The sequence below is a fragment of the Gordionus sp. m RMFG-2023 genome, chromosome 2 (assembly GCF_954871325.1).
Source record: "Gordionus sp. m RMFG-2023 chromosome 2, tfGorSpeb1-WG-v2, whole genome shotgun sequence".
Taxonomy (NCBI): Eukaryota; Metazoa; Nematomorpha; class Gordioida; order Chordodea; family Parachordodidae; genus Gordionus; species Gordionus sp. m RMFG-2023.
Window position 1 is genome coordinate 38,512,127 of NC_088776.1, and position 25,390 is coordinate 38,537,516.

The 25,390-nt window shown below is 28.3% G+C and overlaps 1 protein-coding gene and 1 long non-coding RNA gene across 5 annotated transcripts; one reads left to right on the plus strand and one right to left on the minus strand.

The window, feature by feature from the left end:
- Positions 1–202: 202 nt before the first annotated feature.
- Positions 203–19,331, minus strand: LOC135925380 (large subunit GTPase 1 homolog). 4 transcript variants are annotated; one of them, XM_065460664.1, is made up of 8 exons: positions 19,098–19,330; positions 18,961–19,052; positions 4,177–5,204; positions 3,548–3,808; positions 3,161–3,370; positions 1,549–1,710; positions 1,259–1,383; positions 203–549 (listed from the first exon to the last, which is right to left on the minus strand). In XM_065460664.1, exons 1-8 carry the CDS (start codon positions 19,296–19,298, stop codon positions 319–321), a joined length of 2,310 nt encoding a protein of 769 aa, XP_065316736.1. In that variant the 5' UTR covers positions 19,299–19,330; the 3' UTR covers positions 203–318. The 4 variants fall into 4 exon arrangements, with proteins under 4 accessions (XP_065316736.1, XP_065316737.1, XP_065316738.1 ...); XM_065460665.1 differs by lacking the exon at positions 203–549 and adding an exon at positions 652–1,143; XM_065460666.1 differs by lacking the exon at positions 203–549 and adding an exon at positions 654–1,009.
- Positions 19,332–22,865: 3,534 nt separating this feature from the next.
- LOC135923093 (uncharacterized) lies at positions 22,866–23,408 on the plus strand. The gene is made up of 3 exons (XR_010571128.1): positions 22,866–22,939; positions 22,983–23,284; positions 23,329–23,408. It is a non-coding gene; the product is annotated as an uncharacterized LOC135923093 (long non-coding RNA).
- Positions 23,409–25,390: the final 1,982 nt, after the last annotated feature.

The window sequence follows — 25,390 nt, forward strand, 5'->3', positions numbered from 1 at the left end:
ACGTTTATAAATATATTCATGAAAACTTGTATGTTACATCTAAATTGGTCAAACTCAAAATTCTTTGTTTGAAAATAATGTGATATCTTAACGTTTTAATTTGATTTAAAAGATTAAATCAAAAAAGCGAATAAAAATTGCTCTATAGTAATTATGATGTTAGTAGCACATCCCAAAGAATTTAGGCATAATAGGATTCAAATTTATCAAATAAAAAAACCGTATCAGGACTTTATTTGTTATATAATACAAACTCATCATTAATTTAATAAATAAATCAGGGGTGAGGGAATGGAATTGCCATAAATAATTTGTAGTTTATTTATTTTGGCCCCTATCGTATATTCTCCTCATTTTTTCGTGTTTATTCTTGTTGAAATGTTTTTTGCTGGGATTTATATCTTTGAGAGATAAGCCATCAATCGCCCCCACATTCAATGAATCGGGATTGACACTATTTTTGCCGAGAGTTCTATTCGAGATTTTTGATGGTGCAAAAAATTGTGTATCCAACGATTTTTCGGCGGAAATTAATGCGAAAGGTTTATGCTTTTGTAAAAAAACAAGAATATTTTTACGATTATTAAGCTATTCTATTTCTTAAACTTAAAAAACAAACAATTTTATTTTGACGGGTAAAATATAAAACACAAAGGTCTTGTAAAAAAGGCATCCTTTCAATAAAATCAGCATATAATTAGGCTAAAGCCATATCAGAGCGCCCATGCATTTGAAAATATAGAATTCAAATATATTATATAAGCACCTATTACTTTAATAAAATATGAAAATTATTTGATAAATAACTAATAAGCAGACGAAAAATATTTTAATGTGTAAAATTTCAAAATATCCAAATAGTTGGAAATGATATTTTCGCTCAATTTTTGGCTTGCTATCTTATAATATGTGTTCGAATGCACTGGTATGGTCATCGTCTAACACGTCGACAAATCCCGTGAAAGCCAGAATTTATCAATGATATCATTAGTACTTATCATTCAGATGGCTTAAAAAAAGTTTTGCAATATTATAAAAACATTGATATAATTATCATTTAATTTAAATATTTGAATCTCATGTCCCCCAAATAAATCAGGTAACGCCGATACTCCGGGTATCGGTATTTTATCCTCGACAAGCCTAAAAAAATTCATAAAAATAAATTACTATTTTTATTGTCTTTTTATAATTATAATAAATTTAATCATAGATAAAAATATGAAATTTCCTGTTTGAAAAATAATAAATACAAAACCTCGTCTTTATGATCAATCGTTATGACACCGATATTTGAATGATGAATCTTGGCTAACTTGATGTTACAACGCTTAAATTCCTGAGCATCACAATCAGGTGGTGGTTCGCAGTAGATCAATCTTCCTTTTTATGTTTGTATAGCAACATTAGGTATATAAAATGTCATTTCTCTCTCCAACAATGTCGTAGGTATTTATATTTAAATTACTCAAATAACGCATGTACTTTTATTTGTTAAATTTGATTTCTAATTTGCATAAAAATGTATACAAATAAAATATAAATTACCATTGATATAATCTTTCAATATGATCCTACAGGATTTATGGAAATCGGGTTCGCCTAACATTGTGGAAAAGCCTCTAGATTTGCTATGAGCAGTTAAAATTGCTTGTGATAAAGAGGCGTTACTTGAAGATTTATCGAATATTGTTTCATCGAGGGCTAATCCTATTTATATTATTAAAAGTTTGATTAAAAAATCATTAAATTAGATAGTATATTATATACCTATATAGGTTTCAAAACTTCAAGAAAAATCCAATATAATTAAATTATAAAGTTAAGTAGCGAAAGTCAATCCGGTCTTATCGATCTTAAGCCGAACCCAGACCCACAAATATAAATCACATGACAGAACGATCAAAACTTAAAATGTAATTTATAAAACGTTATTTTTTATAATTTTTCTAAATCGACAATATTTCATTTATAGATTGGTAGTGGCACAATTATATTCATAATAATAAATTGATACATTTAAATTCATTTATAAATTAATACATCATAAAATTCGATAAAAATAATTTTATTCGAATAATCAGAAAAATAGATAAATAAAAGAGTTTTTTCAAACATAAATTTTGAGATATAGGATTATAAGGTTCAGAGTTAAACTCCATCTCAATCAATGATTGCAATTCAGGATTCAGAATATCAGTAGATCTGGGAGTAGGTGGCACTACGATTATTTTAACATTTATTGAATTTATTTCATTTGAATAAATATACCTTTATTTTATTATTATTAAAATAAGGGGTAGAATTTTGATCATTAAAAATTAAGGGATTTTGGGATAGACGCCTAAAGAATTAAATTTTCTGGATATATGCAGCAAAAAGGATTCATTATGCATTTTTTTTTACAATCCCTAGGATATCATATATAGTAAAATTCAAATGTATTCACATCCATGCATCTAAAAAAGTGTTGTATTTTTTTAAGGGCCCAAAATACTCTTCTATCGAGCGGTTGCAATGTATGTGTGCAATGAGCAGAGCGCGACTATAGCCACTGCGATGTTATTATAGTTAACTAGTATTATTAAAACCTTTTGGTCGTTGTGCTTAGCATATATGCAATAAAATAATTAAAAAAATAATATAATTGTCTATTCAAACCAACGAAATTAATACAAACGTAGATTGATAATTTATTCCTTAAAATCCATTAAAAAGTGTATATACGTTGAAGTCCGCCAATGACATTTCGAAAATGTGAAAGGTATTTAAACTACATGCCTTTCAATGGCGTTTACTAGAGCCAATGACATTGATTACAGCTGATTTCAATGTTTGCGTACCTTTAATAAATGAATGGTCAGTCATCAATCCAGAACCATTAGATTTACCTGATGTAATATAATGGAACATCTCGTTAATAATTAACAAAAAACCCTTTTCTCTGAATATAAACAGCGAATGGCAAAGAGCGGACAGGAGACTGATAATAAATTAAAACGGGCTTAATACTGAGATTAAAAGACCGGGCAGATTGTTTTAATAGTATTTTCTAACTTCCATAAGGTATGTTTACATACATAGAAGACCATTTAATTACGAATCATTTAATTTTTTTTATATTGGCAAATTATTATGGGATAAATATTTTTTTTATTACCATATAAGTTATGGAACCCATCTATTCCGACTTTTCTAGCTACTAAAGATGTAGGTCCCAGAGGATCCGTTATATTATCTATTGGTAACACTCCGTTAACGATTAGTTCGGCTTTACTTCCAACAAAACTTGGCATAACTAATCCAGGACAGTCGCACAGACAAACGTGAGAATCGAGTAAAAAATGAGTTTGAAAATGTTTGGTTTTTCCTTGAAGGTAAAAAGTTTTAAAAAAATGATCGAATAATTAAGATAAAAAATTCACGTTCAAAAATAAAAAAAAATGAATAAAAATTTTTTTAAAAAAACCAAATCAAATTTAAGGCCGTAAAAAGAGAGTAATTACGGTCATTCTTAAATATCATTCAAAGATTTTTTTTCAATTACCTGGCGTCGCGGAAACGGCGACCTTCTTAAGGCCTAACAGGGCATTGATGGTTGAACTTTTACCAACATTAGGATACCCCACGAAACCAACATTTATAACTCTTTTTTCGGCTTTCCGTGGTTTTTCATTCATCGATTCCAACACGTTGGTTTTCTCGGATAAGAATTCATTTTCCCTTGTAATGGTTTGTAAAATATAGTCCCGGTATATTTTTATGACAGCGATTAATTCCAAGAACTCACGTGGCGAAAATACATCATCTTTTATCATTAAGGGTGTCGGGGAGGAAGTATAAAGATTAAATTTAATAAAATATAAGGGTATATTTGTTTAGGTAAAAATTATTCTGAGCTATACAAAAAAAAAACTAGGAAAAAGACAGTTACAATCATGTGATTTATATAAATCTCTATATGAAATCGTATGACTTATAATGTATATCAGTTTTAGCATATTAAATTAGCGTTATCATAGAAACGTTGCATAAGAGTAGGGTTATATTGTATGTCAATCATTAAAAACATTTATTGAAAACCAAAAAATTAATTTAAAATAAATTAAAATTATATATTGCTATTATTTATAAAATTCATATCTTAAAAAAACATCTCTAAAAATTTTATGTTACTCGCTTCATCCTCAATAGATTTAGCGGAGAAAAACATTACCAAGGTCTGACCACTCTTCCAAACCGCCTCCGAAAACTGCGTTCTTAGGCTATAGCTACTATTTAAAATTCCCTTATCGACCATCTTAAAGCCACTTTCATTTCTGACTATATCCGTTCCGTCGTCGTGGATAATATCGATATAACGAGTTAGGTAAGTGGCCCACGAAGAACGTTGTTCAGTGGATAGAAAATCGGATTTGTTAAGCAATAAAAGGTTGAGTTTGTAAGGTATCATATTGCTATATTCATTAATATCTAGTGAATTTGTCACTTCGTGCGACTTTTGCAGTGATTGGTGGCTTTTTAAATCGCTCATGGCAACGTCATCGGTATTGTCACACCGGGAAGTGTCGGGTAAATGCTGTTGGTGGTCAGATTGATGCGAATCGTCTAAAGAATCGGAATCAGGCGCGTCGCTATAACTTTCGGTATCAGATTCATCTTCCCAAGTTCCTTCTGAAGAGTCATCATCTTCAATTATTTCACTTAAATTATCATCATCTAGGGATGGATCAATTTTTTCATTAGAAGATTTCAATGGCTGTGTTGTTTCAGTAGTATCTTGATCTAAATTAGAATGCTTGGAGGTATTTTTCATCGGTTTACGGGTGATTTTGTGAGGCTTAGTAAGGTGCGTCTTATTTTTGATGATTTTATTATAAAGCCTCGGATGACTTTCCTTGACATAAGATTCCAAATCCTCATTCCTGTAAAACAGTGGATTTCTAGCATCTACAATTTGGACCAAAATGTCAGATCTTTCTATAACTCTCCAAAGCTGTTTCCAAACTTCCAAGTTTTTCTCGAATGGTGTAATAATCATTTTATTTATCTTATCAGTAAAATCAAGTGCGTTGTTTTGCAAATTCCTTTTTTGTGTTTGGGGATCATCTTGTAATTGGGCTATGGTTCTCCTCCAATCAAGAAAACTTTCAGATTCTAGATCTCTAAATTCTTTGGGTGTGTGAGATGGTAGCCATTTGGGTCTAAAAATTTTAAATAATAATTATAAGTATTTAAAAAAATGTTTAACTACATTCCAAATTATTTTCAGCCCTGGGCTAAATAGATCATATTTAATGAACAACGTAATCTAAGCTTTGTATTGGCCAAGATGAATGTCAGTTACAATAAAATTGACATAAGAAAACTTAATTTTTTTAAATGAAATTTTAGGCCAATTAATATAAGGAACTTCCTTTTAGATAAGAAGTAATGAAATGGAGGGGTAACTTTTTTTAAAGTGTATCCAGATCTGTTCCGATATATAAAAAAAATCACATAATAAACTTAAAATAATTTTATATCGTGACAAGTAGGTTTCCTCTATAACGAGAGAGGTAGGGGTCAGACGCGACCGCTTCAGTAAATTTTAGAAGGGTGGTAATTGCTAGTAGATAAGGGGAATATTTCTCTTTATTTAAAATATTTTTATATTTTATCATACCGAGTAATAATAGCGAAAATAAATATTAGTATATGATAAAGAATTGTTTTTAGCACAATATACGGGCTTAAAGGGCTATTTTTTGAAAAACAGGGTTACATGCTAAAACTTTCCTGAAACAAGAGTGAAATCGTGAAAGAAATGAAAGATTTCGGAAAGATACAAACAATATGGAAGAAAGGTGATAAAATTAATACTTTTTTTACGGTATTGTGAATTTTTCACGCGAATTTAATAAAAATCTAAATTTCTTATGTCAACCGATCAGATCTGATTTATTTTAATTTGAGCCAGGTCCTAAAAATTTAAGGGAGATACAAGTAATTTTGATTATTAAAAAGTCAATTCTTCAGCATCAATATGGAATAATAAGGGTAGAGAGGTCTTATCTTCACCCGGCGCTATTTCTAAACCTTCATTAGCATCTAAAAAAGTCTTCTGTTATTGGGAGATATAATTTGCATATCTGTTGGGTTAACTTAATCGCCATTAAATTCAATATCTTTGTATAGAGTAGTAAGTAGATAGCGGGGAGCTATAATTATTATATGGGGAGATACAAGAGACTGTAAATAATGTTGTTTTTAACAAAGTCGTCTTTTAAATTTTAATGCTATCACACGAGTGTAATCGATAGTACGAGGGTACTATAGAGCTAACATCAACAGGAGTGTTTATATTATTACCTTTTAATTCATATTGAGTATTCCTACCTAGTGTATATATTTACATAAAAGGCAAACGTCAGTGGCCCATACACTTTCTGAGCGATGGAAACATACAGAATACCCTCCTGAAAAATACACCCCCGCCCCCTTAGAAAAAATGATTAATTATTTTTTGACACCCATAAATTTCAAAAATATTTTTTATTGCATCAATCTTTTATATAATATTTTAAAAAAAATTTCTCTTTAGCTTTCACCTTTTCTGGTGGTAAGCTCCTTCAATATCTCTCTCCACTTTATGTTATTCATACTATCTCGTTTATCTAATTTATACTTCTTCATATTGGCTCTAACTTTATGGCCCTATTAAAGTTTTAGCCTTCCTCTTTTACGTTTACCCATCACTTCCAAACTCTCAGCCTTATTTCCTATGTAGTTCATAGGCCTTCTCATTGTATGCCCATACCACCTAAGTCTGCTTACCATTTATCTTAGTCTTAATGGGCACTACCTTTAAACTTCTTAGTATTCTTGTACTTCGCACCTTATCCTTTCTTGTTACCCCAGCAATCATCCTCAGCATTCTCATCTCCATAGTTTGTAGACTTCTCTCGTCTAATTCATTGGTTGACAATGTTTCCGAACTATATAGAATAGTTGGTTGTACTATGGAACTGTAAATTTTTCCCTTCAATTTGTGTGGGATTCTTTTGTCAAAGAGCACTCCAGATAAAGATCTCCACTTTAACACCCTTGATTAATTTTACTCTTTATCTCTTTCTCTATTGTGCCGTTTGTTTCTATAGTGGAGCCCAAATATTTGCAGCTTTCAATTGCCGATATCTGCCATTCATTTATATCAATGCTCTCTGTTTCATCTCCTCCTATCACCATATACTCCGTCTTTTCTCTATTTACTTTTACTCCGTGCTTTTCTAGGATATTTATCCAGCTCACTAATATTTCTTTCATTTCATCCTTGGATTCGGCAAGTATCACAATATCATCTGCAAATATCATATTCCACGGGACTGTTTGTGGTATAGACTGTGCTAATACATCTATTACTAAGAGAAGTGGGCTGAGAGCCGACCCTTGATAAACTCGGCTATTGTAAAGCCTGTTGAAGTACCAGTTGTGCTACGGACCATTGTTGTATGGCTCATATACATATCCTGTATTATTCTTATATATTTTTCGGGAACCTCTTTGTGGCGTAGCACCAACCAGATAAGTTTTCTTGGGATTCTATCGAAGGCCTTTTATAGATTGAGAAAGACCATGTATAGCTTTTTGTTCTTTTCCTTGTATTTTTCACTCATTTGCCTAATTGCGTGGATAGCATCAGTTGTTGATCTTCCAGACATAAAACCAAACTGAGTCTCTCCTATTTCGATTATGTCTCTTATCTTTTTTTCTTATATTTTTTCGTAGAGTTTAAGACAGTTTGACCATAGTTTTTTAGCCCCTGTAATTTTGACAATTGTTTGGATCCCCTTTATTTTTGAAGATAGGAACTAGATAGCTCTGCCTCCATTTTTGAGGAATCTCCACATTTCCCAGTATTTTATTGTAAAGATTGAGGAGATGTATTCCATCATCTCCTAGTGCTTAAGGTTTTCTATTTGAATATCATCTGGACCCCTAGCTTTGTTGTTTTTCATATGCTTGAGGCATGTGATTATTTCTTGTTTTGTTATTGGTTGTATAAGGTTTTGACATGGGGAGTGTTCGTCTAGATGTAGTATGTGGGAATTAAAGTTGAGAAGCTCCTGAAAATATTCTTTCCATCTATTAATTATTTCTTTTTCCTTTATTATCAATTTCCCATCTTTATTTTTGATTACTTTCGGAGCTCCGTTTATATCCCTAGAATTCTTTTCTCGCTGTTTGGTTAATCTGTATATTTTATTTTGCCCTTCTTTGGTATGTAGTTCTCCATACATGTCATTGTATGTCATAGCTTTGGCCCTAGCCACCGCCTTTGTAGCTATTCTCTTGGATTTTTTGTAATTTGTCTTGTCATCTGGATTTTTGGATATGTACCATATTTTATGTAGGGCTTTTTTCTCCTTTATAGTGGTTTGTACATGTTCATTCCACCACCATAGTTCTTTGTATGATTTGTTGCCTCCCCTTGTCAAGCCTAATGTCGATTTGGCAAGGTCTGTCCACATTTTTTCACTGAGTTGTGAGGAATCTATTGTTTCAATGTTTGCATTGATTGCAAAGGAATCTGTCATTGATTTTAATCTACTCCATTTGATGCATTGTTTAAGTTTTATCTTGTTTTGAGAGGATCTATTTGTGATGTATAAATCCATGACTAGTAGCTTGTGTTGAGCGGCAATATCTTCTCCTGGGATGACTTTGCAGTCTATTACATCTTTTAATCTTTTGTGAGAGATAAGCATGTAATCTATCTGGGTTTTCCTTGTACCACTTTCATATATGTTATTAAATGAATATCCGTTTTCTTATATAGTAGGTGTTGGTTAAGGCAAGGTCGAATGTTTGTGCAAATTTCAGTACATGCTCGCCTTCATCATTTCTTTCTCTATATCTAAAGTCACCATGATGCCTTTTGTAGCTATCTCTTGCTTTTCCCATGTGCGCATTTAAGTCACCACCTATTATGACTAGGTCATCCTTAAGGATTTCCATTACAGCTTCATCAAGATAGCTCTAAAGTCATCTTTCTCTTCTTCCTTGCAACCCGTTTGAGCAACATATACTGAAAGGATGTGTAGTATTGATTGACCAATGCAGAGTTTTATCTTCATTAGTCTATCAGAGACCCTGTTGACTTCTACTACTGAGGAGGTTAGATCTTGATTGAGGATGATGCCGACACCATTCCTATTATTAACAATTCCATTATAGTACAATTTATACCCATCTCCAATCATTAAAGTCTTCTGACCTTTCCATTTCATCTCTTGTATGCAGGCTATATCAACTTTTCTCTTGTTCAACATTGATTCTCTCGTCTTATTTTTAGGTGTACCAATATTCAAACTTGCTAACCTTGTATTCTTTGCTTTGACCTTTTTTAATTTTCGCATGATGGAGGTCTACACCCTGCGCATCGCTTGGAGGGAAAGCCCTAGCTTTCATATTCATATTTTCATTTGTGTCCTTCATTTTTGTTTATTGGACAAGTATCCTTAGCACCCGGCTGTCTAAGCCTGTCGGTGACCGGGGTATCATCTCTAAGCTCCGAAATTCATCTTATTATATGTCTTTACACATTAGTCATCGAAGAAAAATCCAAAAATTTTTACGTTCCTTACCAGGATCGAACCTGGGACCTTCTGTTTCCAAGCCTACATGATAACCCACTAGGCCACCCCGGCTATAATATATAATATAAAGTAAAAAAATATATACTTTAAAAATGTTATTTTTAAATTCATAATTGAGACAAATTATGGGTAGAAAGCGAAATAATGTATAATTACATCAATATTTAATTGTTTTTTTTCCATTGATAAAATAGTCAAATTATTGAGAAATGGATCTTTCATGTACTACAAAGTCTTGTTTTAATTAATTTAATTTTACTCATGACCCTTTAATACATGAGGTAGTGGGAATGGTTAATAAATATTTATATAAAATTGTTAAATTAGGGAAAGCCAAAAATTTAAAAGTAGATGAAAAAGTAAAATAAACGATAGTTTTTCCAGTCTGTATCATAAGTCTCAGAATCATCATCAGAAGAAGAAGTTAAATAATGTATTAGTAAAAATATTTTAATTAAATAAATTTACAATTTTCCAATTTTCATAATCTGACAAATATTTAGATTCTTTAACCTCTAAATCACGTGTTATAATTACATTTCCCGCTTTACCCATTTTATAAATATTTTAAAACTTCAACAATTCTTCAAAATTTGACGCGAATTTAAATGGTAAAAATCACAGATATCCTCGATATCATGTTCAACGATTGACTATTCCGCCATTCCCTTTGGTGTAAAAAATGATGTTTGATTTAAAAATTTCATCGATTCATCTCAAGTGCAGCATAAAACACACTGGTTTTAAAGCTAAAATAAAATATTATATTTATGATGAAAGTATATATACCTCCCCTTTTTGGATTATAATGTTTGAGTCTAGAACTTTCAAAATCAAAAGGTAGATTTCTCTCCTTCATAAAATCTTATGCCTTTGAAAAAACATCCAAAAATGAAGTTTTATTTATTAGGATTAAAAAATACTAAAAAACAATAATTTAATTATACTTCACAAATTAATCAGGCAATCATTTGCCAATCGAAATGATATGCAATTATGTACAAGCCAAGTTTGTTATCAACAATATTTTATCCATAACACAAAGTGATAAAATAAAATAAATTTTTCTATTATAAAGACTAGAATACTAGCATAGTGGAAGTGGCAGAATACTTAAATTTGTCAGAGCTGCTCTCAAGGCATCATAGAGTAGAAAAAATTTACAATTGCTTTATAAGCTTCTATAAATATTATATAAACATTTTAAATCTAAATAAGATAATATTACCGAGTGGTATTCTTGATGCGTACAAATCGTTGCGATTTTGTCAGTAAATTATTCTGACATGCTTTGAGCACCACATATCTTTTAATACCATTAAAATATACATAAATCTCGTCTAATATTTCTAATTCGCAGTTCTTTTATTGATTGACATAATTGAACAATGATTTAATTTAATCTATGATAATAGCTTAAATTGCCTTTGGCGCCTACGCTCTAATCAAAACCTGCACTCCATTGATTCTTCCACTCATGTTTGAGGCGCCATCATACCTTTGCCCAACTAGAAATTTGAGGGGTAGATTCATGGTGCCAAGTTTGGATATTATTTTTTTTTAAATATCGAGATTAGTTGTATTTCTCGTACAATATATATCTATCAGTTTTTCAAAAGGCTTTGGCATCTCACTATTTTCAACATATCTTACTAACAACGCTATTGCTTATGATTTCGAAACATCATATGTGCCATCAACTATAATTGAAAAGCACCTGTTAAAATCAATCTCCTTTTGAATTTATTTATAAGCATATTTTATGGTTCCAATGAGAATATTTATGTTATTTTAAGATAATAGATTTGAATATAATTTCGATTTTAATGCCTTATTTTTTTTCTCCCTTCTTTTTTCTTCATTTTTCTGTATATACATTTTGAGTACAGGTTCAGAATCTGCAAATAATGACCATCATATTGTCTTCTTGTTGCCTGTTCCCCCAGAAGTCTTGGTTACGAGATATTAAATAACCTAAACATCTTATTATTCTTATGATAGAACGGTTATTATCCACACATTCTTTCTAGGGATGTTATAAATTGTAATATGGAATTTTTATTGCGAGAAAGCCTTCCATAATCGACCATCATATGTGCCTGTGAAGATTCATGCACAATAATATCACGATTCATATTTTACCATTTATTTAGACCTTCACATGTTCATTTTGAATTTGAGTGTGGATTTCCAAAAAAGAGACATTTTAAACAAAAAACTTTATTCATTTAATACTAAATGTAATCCAATTTCTAGCAATTTTACTCTTGTCAATAATGGTTTTCTCATAAAAACTTTTAATATCTTTGGGAAATAAAAATAATGTTTTGGAGAGCTCCTAATACTAGATATTTATCAATTATAAATTTGGGGGAAGCAGTAAACTAGCACTTAGATCTGTATCCATCTTCCAGAGTTCCGCAAAAATCCCATCGATTCAGGCAGCTTTGTGCTTTTTAGTCGTTTAATGGCACTGATTATATCCGTTTTGCTCAGGTTCCGGTTAGAATATTGGAATGAATAATCTAATATAGGTCTTGGCCACCCTGTTCTGTAAAGATTCATGTAATGATTTATCCATATAGCTAATTGTTCCTTGGGGTCTATAATAATTTTATTATTTTCCATGTGTAATCTCGGTAACGGATTAAATTTAAATTTAGTGAGTAATTTGATTGTTTTCAAAATTAAATTGTACAGATTTAGATAAGTTGGCAATAAATAGCCTTTTATCGGCTCTTATGCAGTGAGTAATGTATCTCCTGTGGTGTTTAGCATATTAATTGTAAGAGATATTTATTGTTAAATTTTCTATTATCTGTATCGTTGAAGGGGTGAGCTATTCTTTGCGCTTAATGCGTTATCTTAAACATGTAGTTATACAGCTTAATATATTCGGTTTAATATTTTTCAAGGTTATATTAGAGTTCATCATGCCGTTTAATGTATTTCTACATTTTGAGTCTTACCTAGCTATGAATTTTACATTGTTAAGATGTTTCCGTTGATTATAATTCGAAAAAATGCTATTGTTTATCCTAAGCTCGCATCCAATTGAGAAATGGACCATAAATAGAATGCAATTTAATTTTCCGATGACTATGATGTCTCTTACCCATTTGAAGATATTGGTGGAAATTACAAAGAAATCAATTAGTAAAGTAGTGCCAAAGGAAAAACTTCTGTAGGTCATGGTGTGATGGCTAGGATGGTTGAAGAAAGTATTTCCTATTTTGATATTGAAGTGTTCACAGATTTCTATACATTTTCATTGGAGTTCCTTGTCCTAATGCGGCGTTTCCGAGGTAGATAGAGTCGTTAGGCATGCCCACCGAGGCATTAATATCGCTGCTAGTATGATACTATCTCGATGAGGCAGTTCTTTTAAAATATTTCCCACTTCGATGTAAAAGATTTTATCATTGTGAGGTGGATATGTTAAATAAATGTACTTTTTTATAACCCATATTGGCAGCAAATGCGACTGGAAATTGTGTTAAAGCTTGCAAATTTAATTAATATATTATGAATCATCGCCACCGTTGCCCATACGTGTTCAGCATTCTAGCTGCAATATAAGGTATATTCTAGGGGGTTTCGTACTTCCGTTACTTTCAGGTGAGTTTCTTGCAAAAGGAGGATATCGTATTGTTGATCATTTATAACTTGACTAAGTATAGTTAATTTTTCGTTTTCGATCTTATATTTCAAAAATTACCGTGCAGATTCTATATCTTACAGAGAGTCTGCCTTATAAGAAGATCACACACGATGATAAATTAAATGTATAAGAATTGTAAAAAAATTCAATTTAAATGTAAGTAAATTTATAAAATATTTAATAAATTCAATGAATATAATATGATATTAATTAATTTATATATTCAAGTATTTTAAATATGCTTAAGAAAGTATTTGAATTAATATTTTATAAGAAAGAGACGAAAAGTTCTTTCTTGTCATAATCCAATTTCAAAATATGCTCAAAAATATAAACCAAAAAATATACAAATGCTTAATTATTATTGCACATGCATAACATAAGAGATGATAAATGGACAGACCACATAAGAAAAAGACATGGTGGGCTTAATTTTAACGATAGAAAGAAAAGTTTTGAAATAGTAGCTTTTAATAATATTTCTCAAAATTGGACGAATAGCAAATTAATTTTTTTTATTAAATATTTAATTATACTCATCTTATAAAGGTATTACAACGCAATTTAAGAAAAAGGAAGTAAGAATTGGGAATTCAATGCTGTTCAGTATAGTAAATATTTTATTAATATAATTATTTTTTCGAAAATGTGTTAGAAGAAAATATAGTATCTGACTCTGATAATGATCATGAAATTGGTGGACCTTAAGTTATTTAATTACTCTTATTTTTTATCTACTCTACTATATTTTTTAGGCAGACACAGAGCAGAGAATTGATAATGAAGAAGAACAAGAAATACCTATTATCTCTCTACTGGTAATAAATATTTAATTTATCTTTGTTAAATTTTAATGAATTGAATACAACAGGAAGAAAAAGAACTTACACCCATTAAGATTAATCTGAGTATGGCTATGAAACAAGAAAAAGGTAAAGAACCACAACCAAAATTTTTATTAACACACAAAAGTAAATCCATCAAGAATTATTTTCAAGTACAACATTTAAAAAAATATATTTTATTACATTCTATTTATTTTAAAATTAATAGGCAAAAGATATTATTTGAAAAGAAACTTCAAAGCTAAAGAAAAAGTTCAAGAAAAACAAGTAATATAATATTTTAAAAAATGATAAATTTATATTTATTATCTCGTCAAAGATAAATATATGGGCACTACAGTTACAATCAAGATCAACACAAAAATAATAAAATAAACATTTTACAAAAATAATAAATAACAATTTAATGCATAACATATATAGAATAATTATATTTATTTATTTTTTGGAATATTAAATTCTACTTATTTTTTAAGCATAATATGAATAGATAGTAGTATTCATATTTTAATTTAAAAATCATATCTTCCCTCTCCCTCCCTTTTCTTAAGAATCAAATTATCCCATCAATATTGTTGGAAAAAGAATTGACAAATATCTAGAATTAGGAGCTCTCCAACCTAAACATTATTTTTATTTCCCAATGATATTAATAATAAAAACAGATCCATTAATGAAAGTCCATTATTGACAAGAGTAAAATTGCTAGAAATTGGATTACATATAGTATAATATGAATAAAGATTTTTGTTTAAAATGTCTCTTATTTGGAAATCCACACTCAAATTCAAAATGAACATGTGAAGGTCTAAATAAATGGCAAAATATGAATCGTGATATTAATGTGCATGAATCTTCACAGGCACATATGATGGTCGATTATGGAAGGCTTTCTCGCAATAAAAATTCCATATTACAATTTATAATATCCCTAGAAAGAATGTGTGGATAATAACCGTTCTATCATAAGAATAATAAGATGTCTAGGTTATTTAATATCTCGTAACCATGACTTCTGGGGGAACAGGAAACAAGAGGACAATATGATGGGCTTTTTTGCAGATTCTGAACCTGTACTCAAAATGTATATACAGAAAAATGAAGAAAAAAGAAGGGAGAAAAAAAATAAGGCATTAAAATCGAAATTATATTCAAATCTATTATCTTAAAATAACATAAATATTCTCATTGGAACCATAAAATATGCTTATAAATAATTTCAAAAGGAGATTGATTTTAACAGGTGCTTTTCAATTATAGTTGATGGCACATATGATGTTTCGAAATCATAAGCAATAGCGTTGTTAGTAAGATATGTTGAAAATAGTGAGATGCCAAAGCCTTTTGAGATATATATTGTACGAGAAATACAACTAATCTCGATATTTAAAAAAAAAAATATCCAAACTTGGCTCCATGAATCTACCCCTCGAATTTCTAGTTGGGCAAAGCTGTGATGGCGCCTCAAACATGAGTGGAAGAATCAATGAAGTGCAGGTTTTGATTAGAGCGTAGGCGCCAAAGGCAATTTAAGCTATTATCATAGATTAAATTAAATCATTGTTCAATTATGTCAATCAATAAAAGAACTGCGAATTAGACATATTAGACGAGATTTATGCATATTTTAATGGTATTAAAAAATATGTGGTGCTAAAAGCATGTCAGAATAATTTACTGAGAAAATCGCAACGATTTGTACGCATCAAGAATACCACTCGGTAATATTATCTTATTTAGATTTAAAATGTTTATTTAATATTTATAGAAGCTTATAAAGCAATTGTAAATTTTTTCTACTCTATGATGCCTTGAGAGCAGCTCTGACATATTTAAGGATTCTGCCACTTCCACTATGCTAGTACTCTAGTCTTTATAATAGAAAAATTTTATTTTATTTTATCACTTTGTGTTTTGGATAAAATATTGTTGCTAACAAGCTTGGCTTGTACATAATTGCATATCATTTCGATCGGCAAATGATTGCCTGATTAATTTGTGAAGTATAATTAAATTATTGTCTTTTATTATTTTTTAATCCTAATAAATAAAACTTCATTTTTGGATGTTTTTTAGGAGGCATAAGATTTTATGAAGGAGAGAAATCTACCTTTTGATTTTAAAAGTTCTAGACTCAAACATTATAATCCAAAAAGGAGAGGTATAAATACTTTCATCATAAATATATTTTATTTTAGCTTTAAAACCAGGGTGTTTTATGCTGCACTTGAGATGAATCGATGAAATTTTTAAATCAAACATCATCTTTTACACCAAAGGGAATGGCGGAAAAGACAATCGTTAAACATGATATCGAGGATATCTGTGATTTTACTATTTAAATTCGCGTCAAATTTTGAAGAATTGTTGAAGTTTTAAAATATTTATAAAATGGGTAACACGTGATTTAGAGGTTAAAGAATCTAAATATTTGTCAGATTATGAGAATTGTAAATTTATTTAAAATATTTTTACAAATACATTATTTAACTTCTTCTTCTGATGATGATTCTGAGACTTATGATTCAGACTGGAAAAACTATTCGTTTATTTTACTTTATCGTCTACTTTTAATTTTTTGGCTTTCCCTAATTTAACAATTTTATATAAACATTTATTAACCATTCCCACTACCTCATGTACTAATGGGTCATGAGTAAAATTAAAATAATTAAAACAAGACTTTGTAATACATGAAAGATTCATTTCTCAATAATTTGACCATTTTATCAATGGAAAAAAAAAAATTAAATATTGATGTAATTATACATTATTTCACTTTCTCTTCCCCTAATTTGTCTAAATTATTAATTTAAAAATAACATTTTTAAAGTATATATTTTTTACATTATATTTATATTAAAGATTGATGCAATAAAAATTATTTTAGAAATTTATGGGTGTCAAAAAATAATTAACCATTTTTTAGAAAAGGAGGGGAGTGGAGTACTTTTCAGGGGGGTATTCTGCTTCCATCGTTCAGAAATTGTAGGGGGAACTGGTATTGATGTAAAAATGTAACTGAACAGGGTAACTTGTTTGATGCTATAATTCTTACAACATGAGTGAAAAAATTTCTTTGACAAAAATCATAGGTATTTACCTAGCCTAATTTAATTCAATATATCATTCTATTTAGACAACAAATTATGTAACCTAAATTTATGTATTTGGTAGGACAAAAGCATTTCGTTGTATATTATATATAAGTTTAATATATGTAGTATTTGTTTAGCAGTGCATATGGCCATATATATTAGAGACCAAGCCAATTTTTTAAAAAAATTTAAAACAAATTCGAGCTGGGTTTAAATTTTTTAGATATGATATCACTCAATTTTGCGAAACAAATTGATATATTTTAAATTCTTCAATAAACAAGGTGCTAATTTATTTGTTAAATTTTTCTATATTTTAATAAATTGGGGCTGGAGCAGGCTGAAAAATAATTTCTTTAAATTTTAATATGGCTTTTAGAAACAAATAATAAAAATTTGTTCAGGATTGAGCTGGACAAATTTTTTATAAAAAGTTTCAGGCTGGGCTTGAAAATTGAGCTCAAGGCAGACCCTTAATATATAGTGTGCTGCATATAAATTTATACTTATTGTATTAAGGTTAAAATAGATAAAATTATCATCATCAAAAAATGATATGAAACTATATATTTATTATATATCTCAAAAATAAAAACCATACTACAAATTTAAAAACATATTTTTATAATTATAAAAGCTGTTCTATCCTTCATATTTGGGAAAGAACTATACCTTCATCTTTGATTAACAATGATTTTTATATCCTTTATATTTCTAGACATCGTAAAGGGAGTAACCAGCATCTTAGATAATAGTTTAATATAATGTGATCTATTTATAATCTCAGGTTATTTGTTTTAGATGTAAAGTGTAAAGTATAAGAAAACCATCAGTTTAACTTCCTGGCTAAAGAATAAGTTAAACAAGGTTGATCAACTAATAAGTTATATTTTATTATAATAATGTTCTATTGTCTACCACTATACTTTCTCATACTACTCAGAGTATGGCAATTTTAAATGATTAATAAACTGTCTCCATAACTTTAGTGTTGTTAAACGGCTCTTATTGAGCCAATTTTTAAAAACGGCTAACTCAATATTTCATCCAGAAAAATATTGCATAAGCCTCGAGATTTCTATATATATCTAGACCTTTGTTCTTTCTATGATTAAAATCTTCAGGCTTGAGTAATATTTTTCTGGAAGAAATATTGAGTTAGCCATTTTTAAAAATCGGCTCAAAATGAGCCATTTAAAAACACTACATAACTTGATTCAAAACTGAATTTACCAAATATAATGTTATATATATAATAAATATCAAGTATATAAATATAGATTATTAATAACATTGAGTAGTACATTCTAAAGTAAATGCATAAATTTTTTTAAAAAAGTTTGTTTACCAATTTTTAACAAGAAATAAAATAAATTTCTAAATTTTCAACATTGTAGTGACCATATGATAGCCAAATTCAATATATTTTTTCCCAATTTTATAAACATGCCTAAATATTATATGTAATAAAAAATCTTCATTTGTATCAAAGCTAAACTTGTGAATATCTTAAAAACAACTCATTCAAAAAAAATAAAATTTGGTAAAGATTCAAAAAACTAGGCCTATATAACATAAGATTTTTATAAATTTTTTAACAACTGTGGGGTAATATTTAACCCACCTTTTATCTTATGGGTTAGTAATAAAAAAAAATTAATAATGAAAATATTTGAAATTTATGACATAAAATATAGATTAAAATATATAAACTTTACCTTCTTGGTATTCTTAAATATATAATTTTTTTCTCCTCTATGCCAGGTTCAATAGTGTCATTAACAAATTTAATTTCTTTTGTATTTTCATACTATAAATAATTAAATTATATAAGCATTATAAATTAATTTTTAACTTCATTTCCGTCATTTTCTGCCTTTGCTAATAATCTTTGCAGATCATTTTCTTCAGTTAAAGATTTTAGATTAACCTGCTGATCCGAATTTCCTACACAAAATTCATTTTCGTTTAGCCACTGTGATCTGTTAATTTGTCTAGATCGTTTTAACTTTTTGATCAATGATCTGCCCAAATAAGTTTTTTCAAATTTTGTCATTTACGTTAATTTTAATGTAGCAATGGATTTATCACATAAAGATTTGACTACACGATGACTTGTCAATTGGTGCATGAAACATATGATTGAAGGGTAAATATGATGATAAACAGTTTTCTTTCAATTTTTCATCAAATTATGAATATTGTCTTCTTTTTCTTAATAATCTAAACGTTTAAGGATTGACGATAAACATTTTAAAAATCTGAATAAGTAGAGAATAAAATAATATGGTTAAGGAAATAAATAAAATTAATTTTTAATATTCATGTTTTTCCGAGATAGTGTTGTTATATGGCTCATTTTGAGCCGATTTTAAAAACGGTTAACTCAATATTTTAGGCAGAAAATATTGCCTAAGCCTCGAGATTTCGCTAATTGATATCCAAACCTTTGTTCCTTCTACAGACAAAATCTACAGGCTTGCGTAATATTTTTTAAAAAATCGGCTCAAAACGAGCCGTTTAACAACACTATTCCGATATTAGTTGTGAACGTACATGGGGAATTCATTTTAAATCAAATAAGAAAATAGTTCATGATAAACTAAAAAATCATAATAAAAATAGGTTGGGATAGGTAGGATAAAATTATCAAATTAATTAAAAATTTTATATATTTGCAATTGAAGAGGGTATTAATAATAATAACTGTTGTAGTTGGCGGGAAGCTTGTCAGTCGATCAATCATAAATGTTTATTATTATTATATCAATCGCGGAATCTTTTGTATATAATATGATACCTTTTAGTCTACACATCTATTATTTATATCATTATTATTATATTTCTTTCTTATATACATATATTTAACAACACCTTTTTTTTTCTTACTAAATATAAATTTCTAATTCTTATATATCTTTATCAACTCAGTGGATACTAACTTTATCCACAAGAGATACCGTAAGCTCTCTTAAATTAGACGGGCCCTTAGAGTAGGGTAAATTACTGACAATTTAGTGGATCTTTGTTTATTCACAAGAGGTACCGTAAGCCCTCTATTAAACGGACCCTGACAGTAGAGTAAATTACTGTCAAACAGTGAATGCAAATTCACTGCACTGGAGTGATATGATATATGATATGATATGATATGATATGATATGATATGATATGATATGATATGATATGATATGATATGATATGATATGATATGATATGATATGATATGATATGATATGATATGATATGATATGATATGATATGATATGATATGATATGATATGATATGATATGATATGATATGATATGATATGATATGATATGATATGATATGATATGATATGATATGATATGATATGATATGATATGATATGATATGATATGATATGATATGATATGATATGATATGATATGATATGATATGATATGATATGATATGATATGATATGATATGATATGATATGATATGATATGATATGATATGATATGATATGATATGATATGATATGATATGATATGATATGATATGATATGATATGATATGATATGATATGATATGATATGATATGATATGATATGATATGATATGATATGATATGATATGATATGATATGATATGATATATGATATGATATGATATGATATGATATGATATGATATGATATGATATGATATGATATGATATGATATGATATGATATGATATGATATGATATGATATGATATGATATGATATGATATGATATGATATGATATGATATGATATGATATATGATATGATATGATATGATATGATATGATATGATATGATATGATATGATATGATATGATATGATATGATATGATATGATATGATATGATATGATATGATATGATATGATATGATATGATATGATATGATATGATATGATATGATATGATATGATATGATATGATATGATATGATATGATATGATATGATATGATATGATATGATATGATATGATATGATATGATATGATATGATATGATATGATATGATATGATATGATATGATATGATATGATATGATATGATATTATATCAGTGACCCCTACAACGGGGGAGGGGGGGGGGGGGTCCGAAGCAACTGCTTCTATAAATTTCTATGGGGGTACTTTTTTTTTTAAATTTTTTATTTTAAAATTTTAAAAAAAAATTTTTATGGTCGATGTTTAGCAAATTAGTTTGTTATCCGATATTTCTTATCATAAAATTATTTTTCCACTTTCAAGATTTGGCGCAAAATTAAAATTTTATCAAAGGGAATAGTAAAAATTTAAATATTAAATCTTATATATAATCATTTATAATTTTTAGATCATTGTCAAAATATGCCCAAAAATATTAACCAAAAAAAATATAAATGCTTGATTAAAAATTGTACATATCATAATATAAGAGATGATAAATGGACAGATCATATTAGAAAAAGACATGGTGGGCTTAATTTTCACGATATAAAGAAAAGCTTTGAAATAGTGGCTTTTAATAATATTTCTCAAAATTGGACAAATAGCAAAATAATTTTTTTTATTAAATAAGAAGTGAGAAAAAAATTAAGGGATTAAAATCTAAATTATATTCAAATCTGTTATCATATAATAACATAAATATTCTTATTGAAACCATGAAAAATATGGTTATAAAAAAATTCAAAAGGAGATTGAATTCAACAGGTGCTATTCAATTATAGTTGATGGCACATATGACGTATCGAAATCAGAAGCAATAGCTTTGATAGTGAGATATGTTGAAAATAGCGAGACACCTAAGCCCGTTAAAAGGCTGATAGACATTTATTGTACGGGAAATACAACGGGCCTCGATATTAAAGAGACTATAATATCCAAGCCTGGCTCCATGAATCTACCCCTCGAATTCCTAGTGGGGCAAAGCTATGATGGCGCCTCAAACATGAGTGTAAGAATTAATGGAGTGCAGGCTTTGATTAGAGCGGAGGCGCCAAAGGCAGCTTTTATTTGGTGCTATTGTCATCGATTAAATTTAATAGTTGTTCAATTATGCCAATCAGTAAAAGAGCTGCCAAATGTCTTGGGAATAATAGACGAAATTTACGTATATTTTAATGGTGTTAAAAGATATGAAGTGCTCAAAACATGTCAGAGTGATTTACTGACAAAATCACATAGATTTTTACGCATCAAGAATACCACTCGGTAATATTATCTTAATTGTTTCGATATATAATGTTTATTTTATATTTATAGAAGCTGGCTATATAAGGCGATTGTAAATTTTTTCCTACTTTATGATGCTTTGAGGGCAGCTTTGGCAAATTTAAAGGATTCTGAAGATCCTGCCACTTCCACTATGGCTAGTGCTATAGTCTATAGAATAGAAAAATTTGATTTTATTTTATCACTATGTGTTTTGGATAAAATATTGTTGATAACTAGCTTGGCTTGTACAAAATTGCAAACCATTTCGAAGGATATAGGGTTTGCAATAAATCAAATTCAATTGGCAAAAGATTGCCTGATTAATATGAGAAGTATAATTTAAATTATTATCTTTTATTATTTTATAATCCTAAAATAGATAATAACACTGAATTTTTGGATGCCTTTTCAAAGGCCCAAGATTTTATGAAGAAGAGAAATTTACCTTTTGATTTTGAAAGTTCAAGACTTCAAACATTACAATCCAAAAAGGAGAGGTATATATATACTTTCATCATTAAATATAATATTTTATTTTAGCTTTAAAATCAGTGTGTTTTATGCTGCACTTGATTTAATTATTATGCAGTTTAGTGAAAGATTTAACGATGAATCGATAAAATTTTTGAGTCAAACATCATTTTTTACCCCAAAGGGAATGGCGGAAAAGGCAATTGTTAAAGATGATATCAAGTATATCTGTGAATTTTATCAATTAAATACAAGTCAAGTTTTTGAGGAAATGTTGATGTTTAGAAATATTTATAAAATGGCTAAAACGGGGGACGTAATTATTACTCGTGACCTAGAGGTTAAAGAAGATTTGTCAGATTCTGAGAATTGTAAATTTATTTAATTAAAATATTTTTACTAATACATTATTTAGCTTCTTCTGATGATGATAATAATTTTGAGATGAATGATTAAGACTGGAGAAACTATTCATTTATTTTACCTTATCGTCTGCTTAGAAATTTTTCTGCTTTCCCAAATTTAACAATGTTATATAAATATTTATTAACTATTCTTACTACATCATGTACTGTCGAAAGGGTCATGAGTAAAATTAAACTAATTAAAACAAGACTTCGTAGTGTCATGAAAGATCCATTTCTTAATAATTTAACCATTTTATCAATGGAAAATAATTTATTTAAACAATTAAATATTGATGAAATTATAAATTCGTTTGCTTTCTCTTCCCCTAATTTATCTAAATTATTAATTTAAAAATAATATTTTTAAAGCATATATTTTTTACATTATATTTATATTATAATAAATATTGATGCAATAAAAATTATTTTTGAAATTTATTGGTGTCAAAAAATAATTTACAATGGGGGGGGGGGGTACTTTAGGGGGTATTCTGCTTCTATCCCTCAAAAAGTGTAGGGGTCACTGTATGATATGATATGATATGATATGATATGATATGATATGATATGATATGATATGATATGATATGATATGATATGATATGATATGATATGATATGATATGATATGATATGATATGATATGATATGATATGATATGATATGATATGATATGATATGATATGATATGATATGATATGATATGATATGATATGATATGATATGATATGATATGATATGATATGATATGATATGATATGATATGATATGATATGATATGATATGATATGATATGATATGATATGATATGATATGATATGATATGATATGATATGATATGATATGATATGATATGATATGATATGATATGATATGATATGATATGATATGATATGATATGATATGATATGATATGATATGATATGATATGATATGATATGATATGATATGATATGATATGATATGATATGATATGATATGATATGATATGATATGATATGATATGATATGATATGATATGATATGATATGATATGATATGATATGATATGATATGATATGATATGATATGATATGATATGATATGATATGATATGATATGATATGATATGATATGATATGATATGATATGATATGATATGATATGATATGATATGATATGATATGATATGATATGATATGATATGATATGATATGATATGATATGATATGATATGATATGATATGATATGATATGATATGATATGATATGATATGATATGATATGATATGATATGATATGATATGATATGATATGATATGATATGATATGATATGATATGATATGATATGATATGATATGATATGATATGATATGATATGATATGATATGATATGATATGATATGATATGATATGATATGATATGATATGATATGATATGATATGATATGATATGATATGATATGATATGATATGATATGATATGATATGATATGATATGATATGATATGATATGATATGATATGATATGATATGATATGATATGATATGATATGATATGATATGATATGATATGATATGATATGATATGATATAATATAATATGAATATTATTTATCAAGATGATTTAATCACTACAGTTAAATTACCAACTAATATTATGAAATTAAACATTACGACGTTAAACATTTGGTACATGAAACCCAGGACCTTGCGCATATTTAGAAGTATTCAGGTTAATTTAGGTTAATTTATTAAGATTAACTAGTAGAAAGCCGGTCAAAAATGACGGGGAATGAGATTTTTATTCATTTTTTTATGATAGATGTCATGCCAGGTCCAAGCTCACAATATTAGGAAGCATATAATTATAAAAAAGTTTATCAAGCCCAGCTCAACTCTTAATAATTTGTAAAAGATATTCCTATGTCAGGTGCAAGCTAATATTAATTTTGAGGTTCCAAGCCCAGTCGTATTCAATATAATTTTGAAAATTTTTTCCCATCTCGGAGTTAGTTAAATTTTTAATTGATTTATCATAACATGAAGGGGAAATATCTGATTTACCAATTAGTTTAAGATGTAAAAAAA

Excerpts from the sequence above, each read along its gene's own strand:
- LOC135925380 (XM_065460664.1), bottom strand. The coding sequence starts at position 19,298 with ATGACAAAATTTGAAAAAACTTATTTGGGCAGATCATTGATCAAAAAG. Across the intron at positions 19,053-19,097 it reads CAGAAAATGACGGAAATGAA|TATGAAAATACAAAAGAAAT; the intron begins GTTAAAAATTAA and ends AATTATTTATAG. Across the intron at positions 3,809-4,176 it reads ATCTATTGAGGATGAAGCGA|ATGATGTATTTTCGCCACGT; the intron begins GTAACATAAAAT and ends TAATGATAAAAG.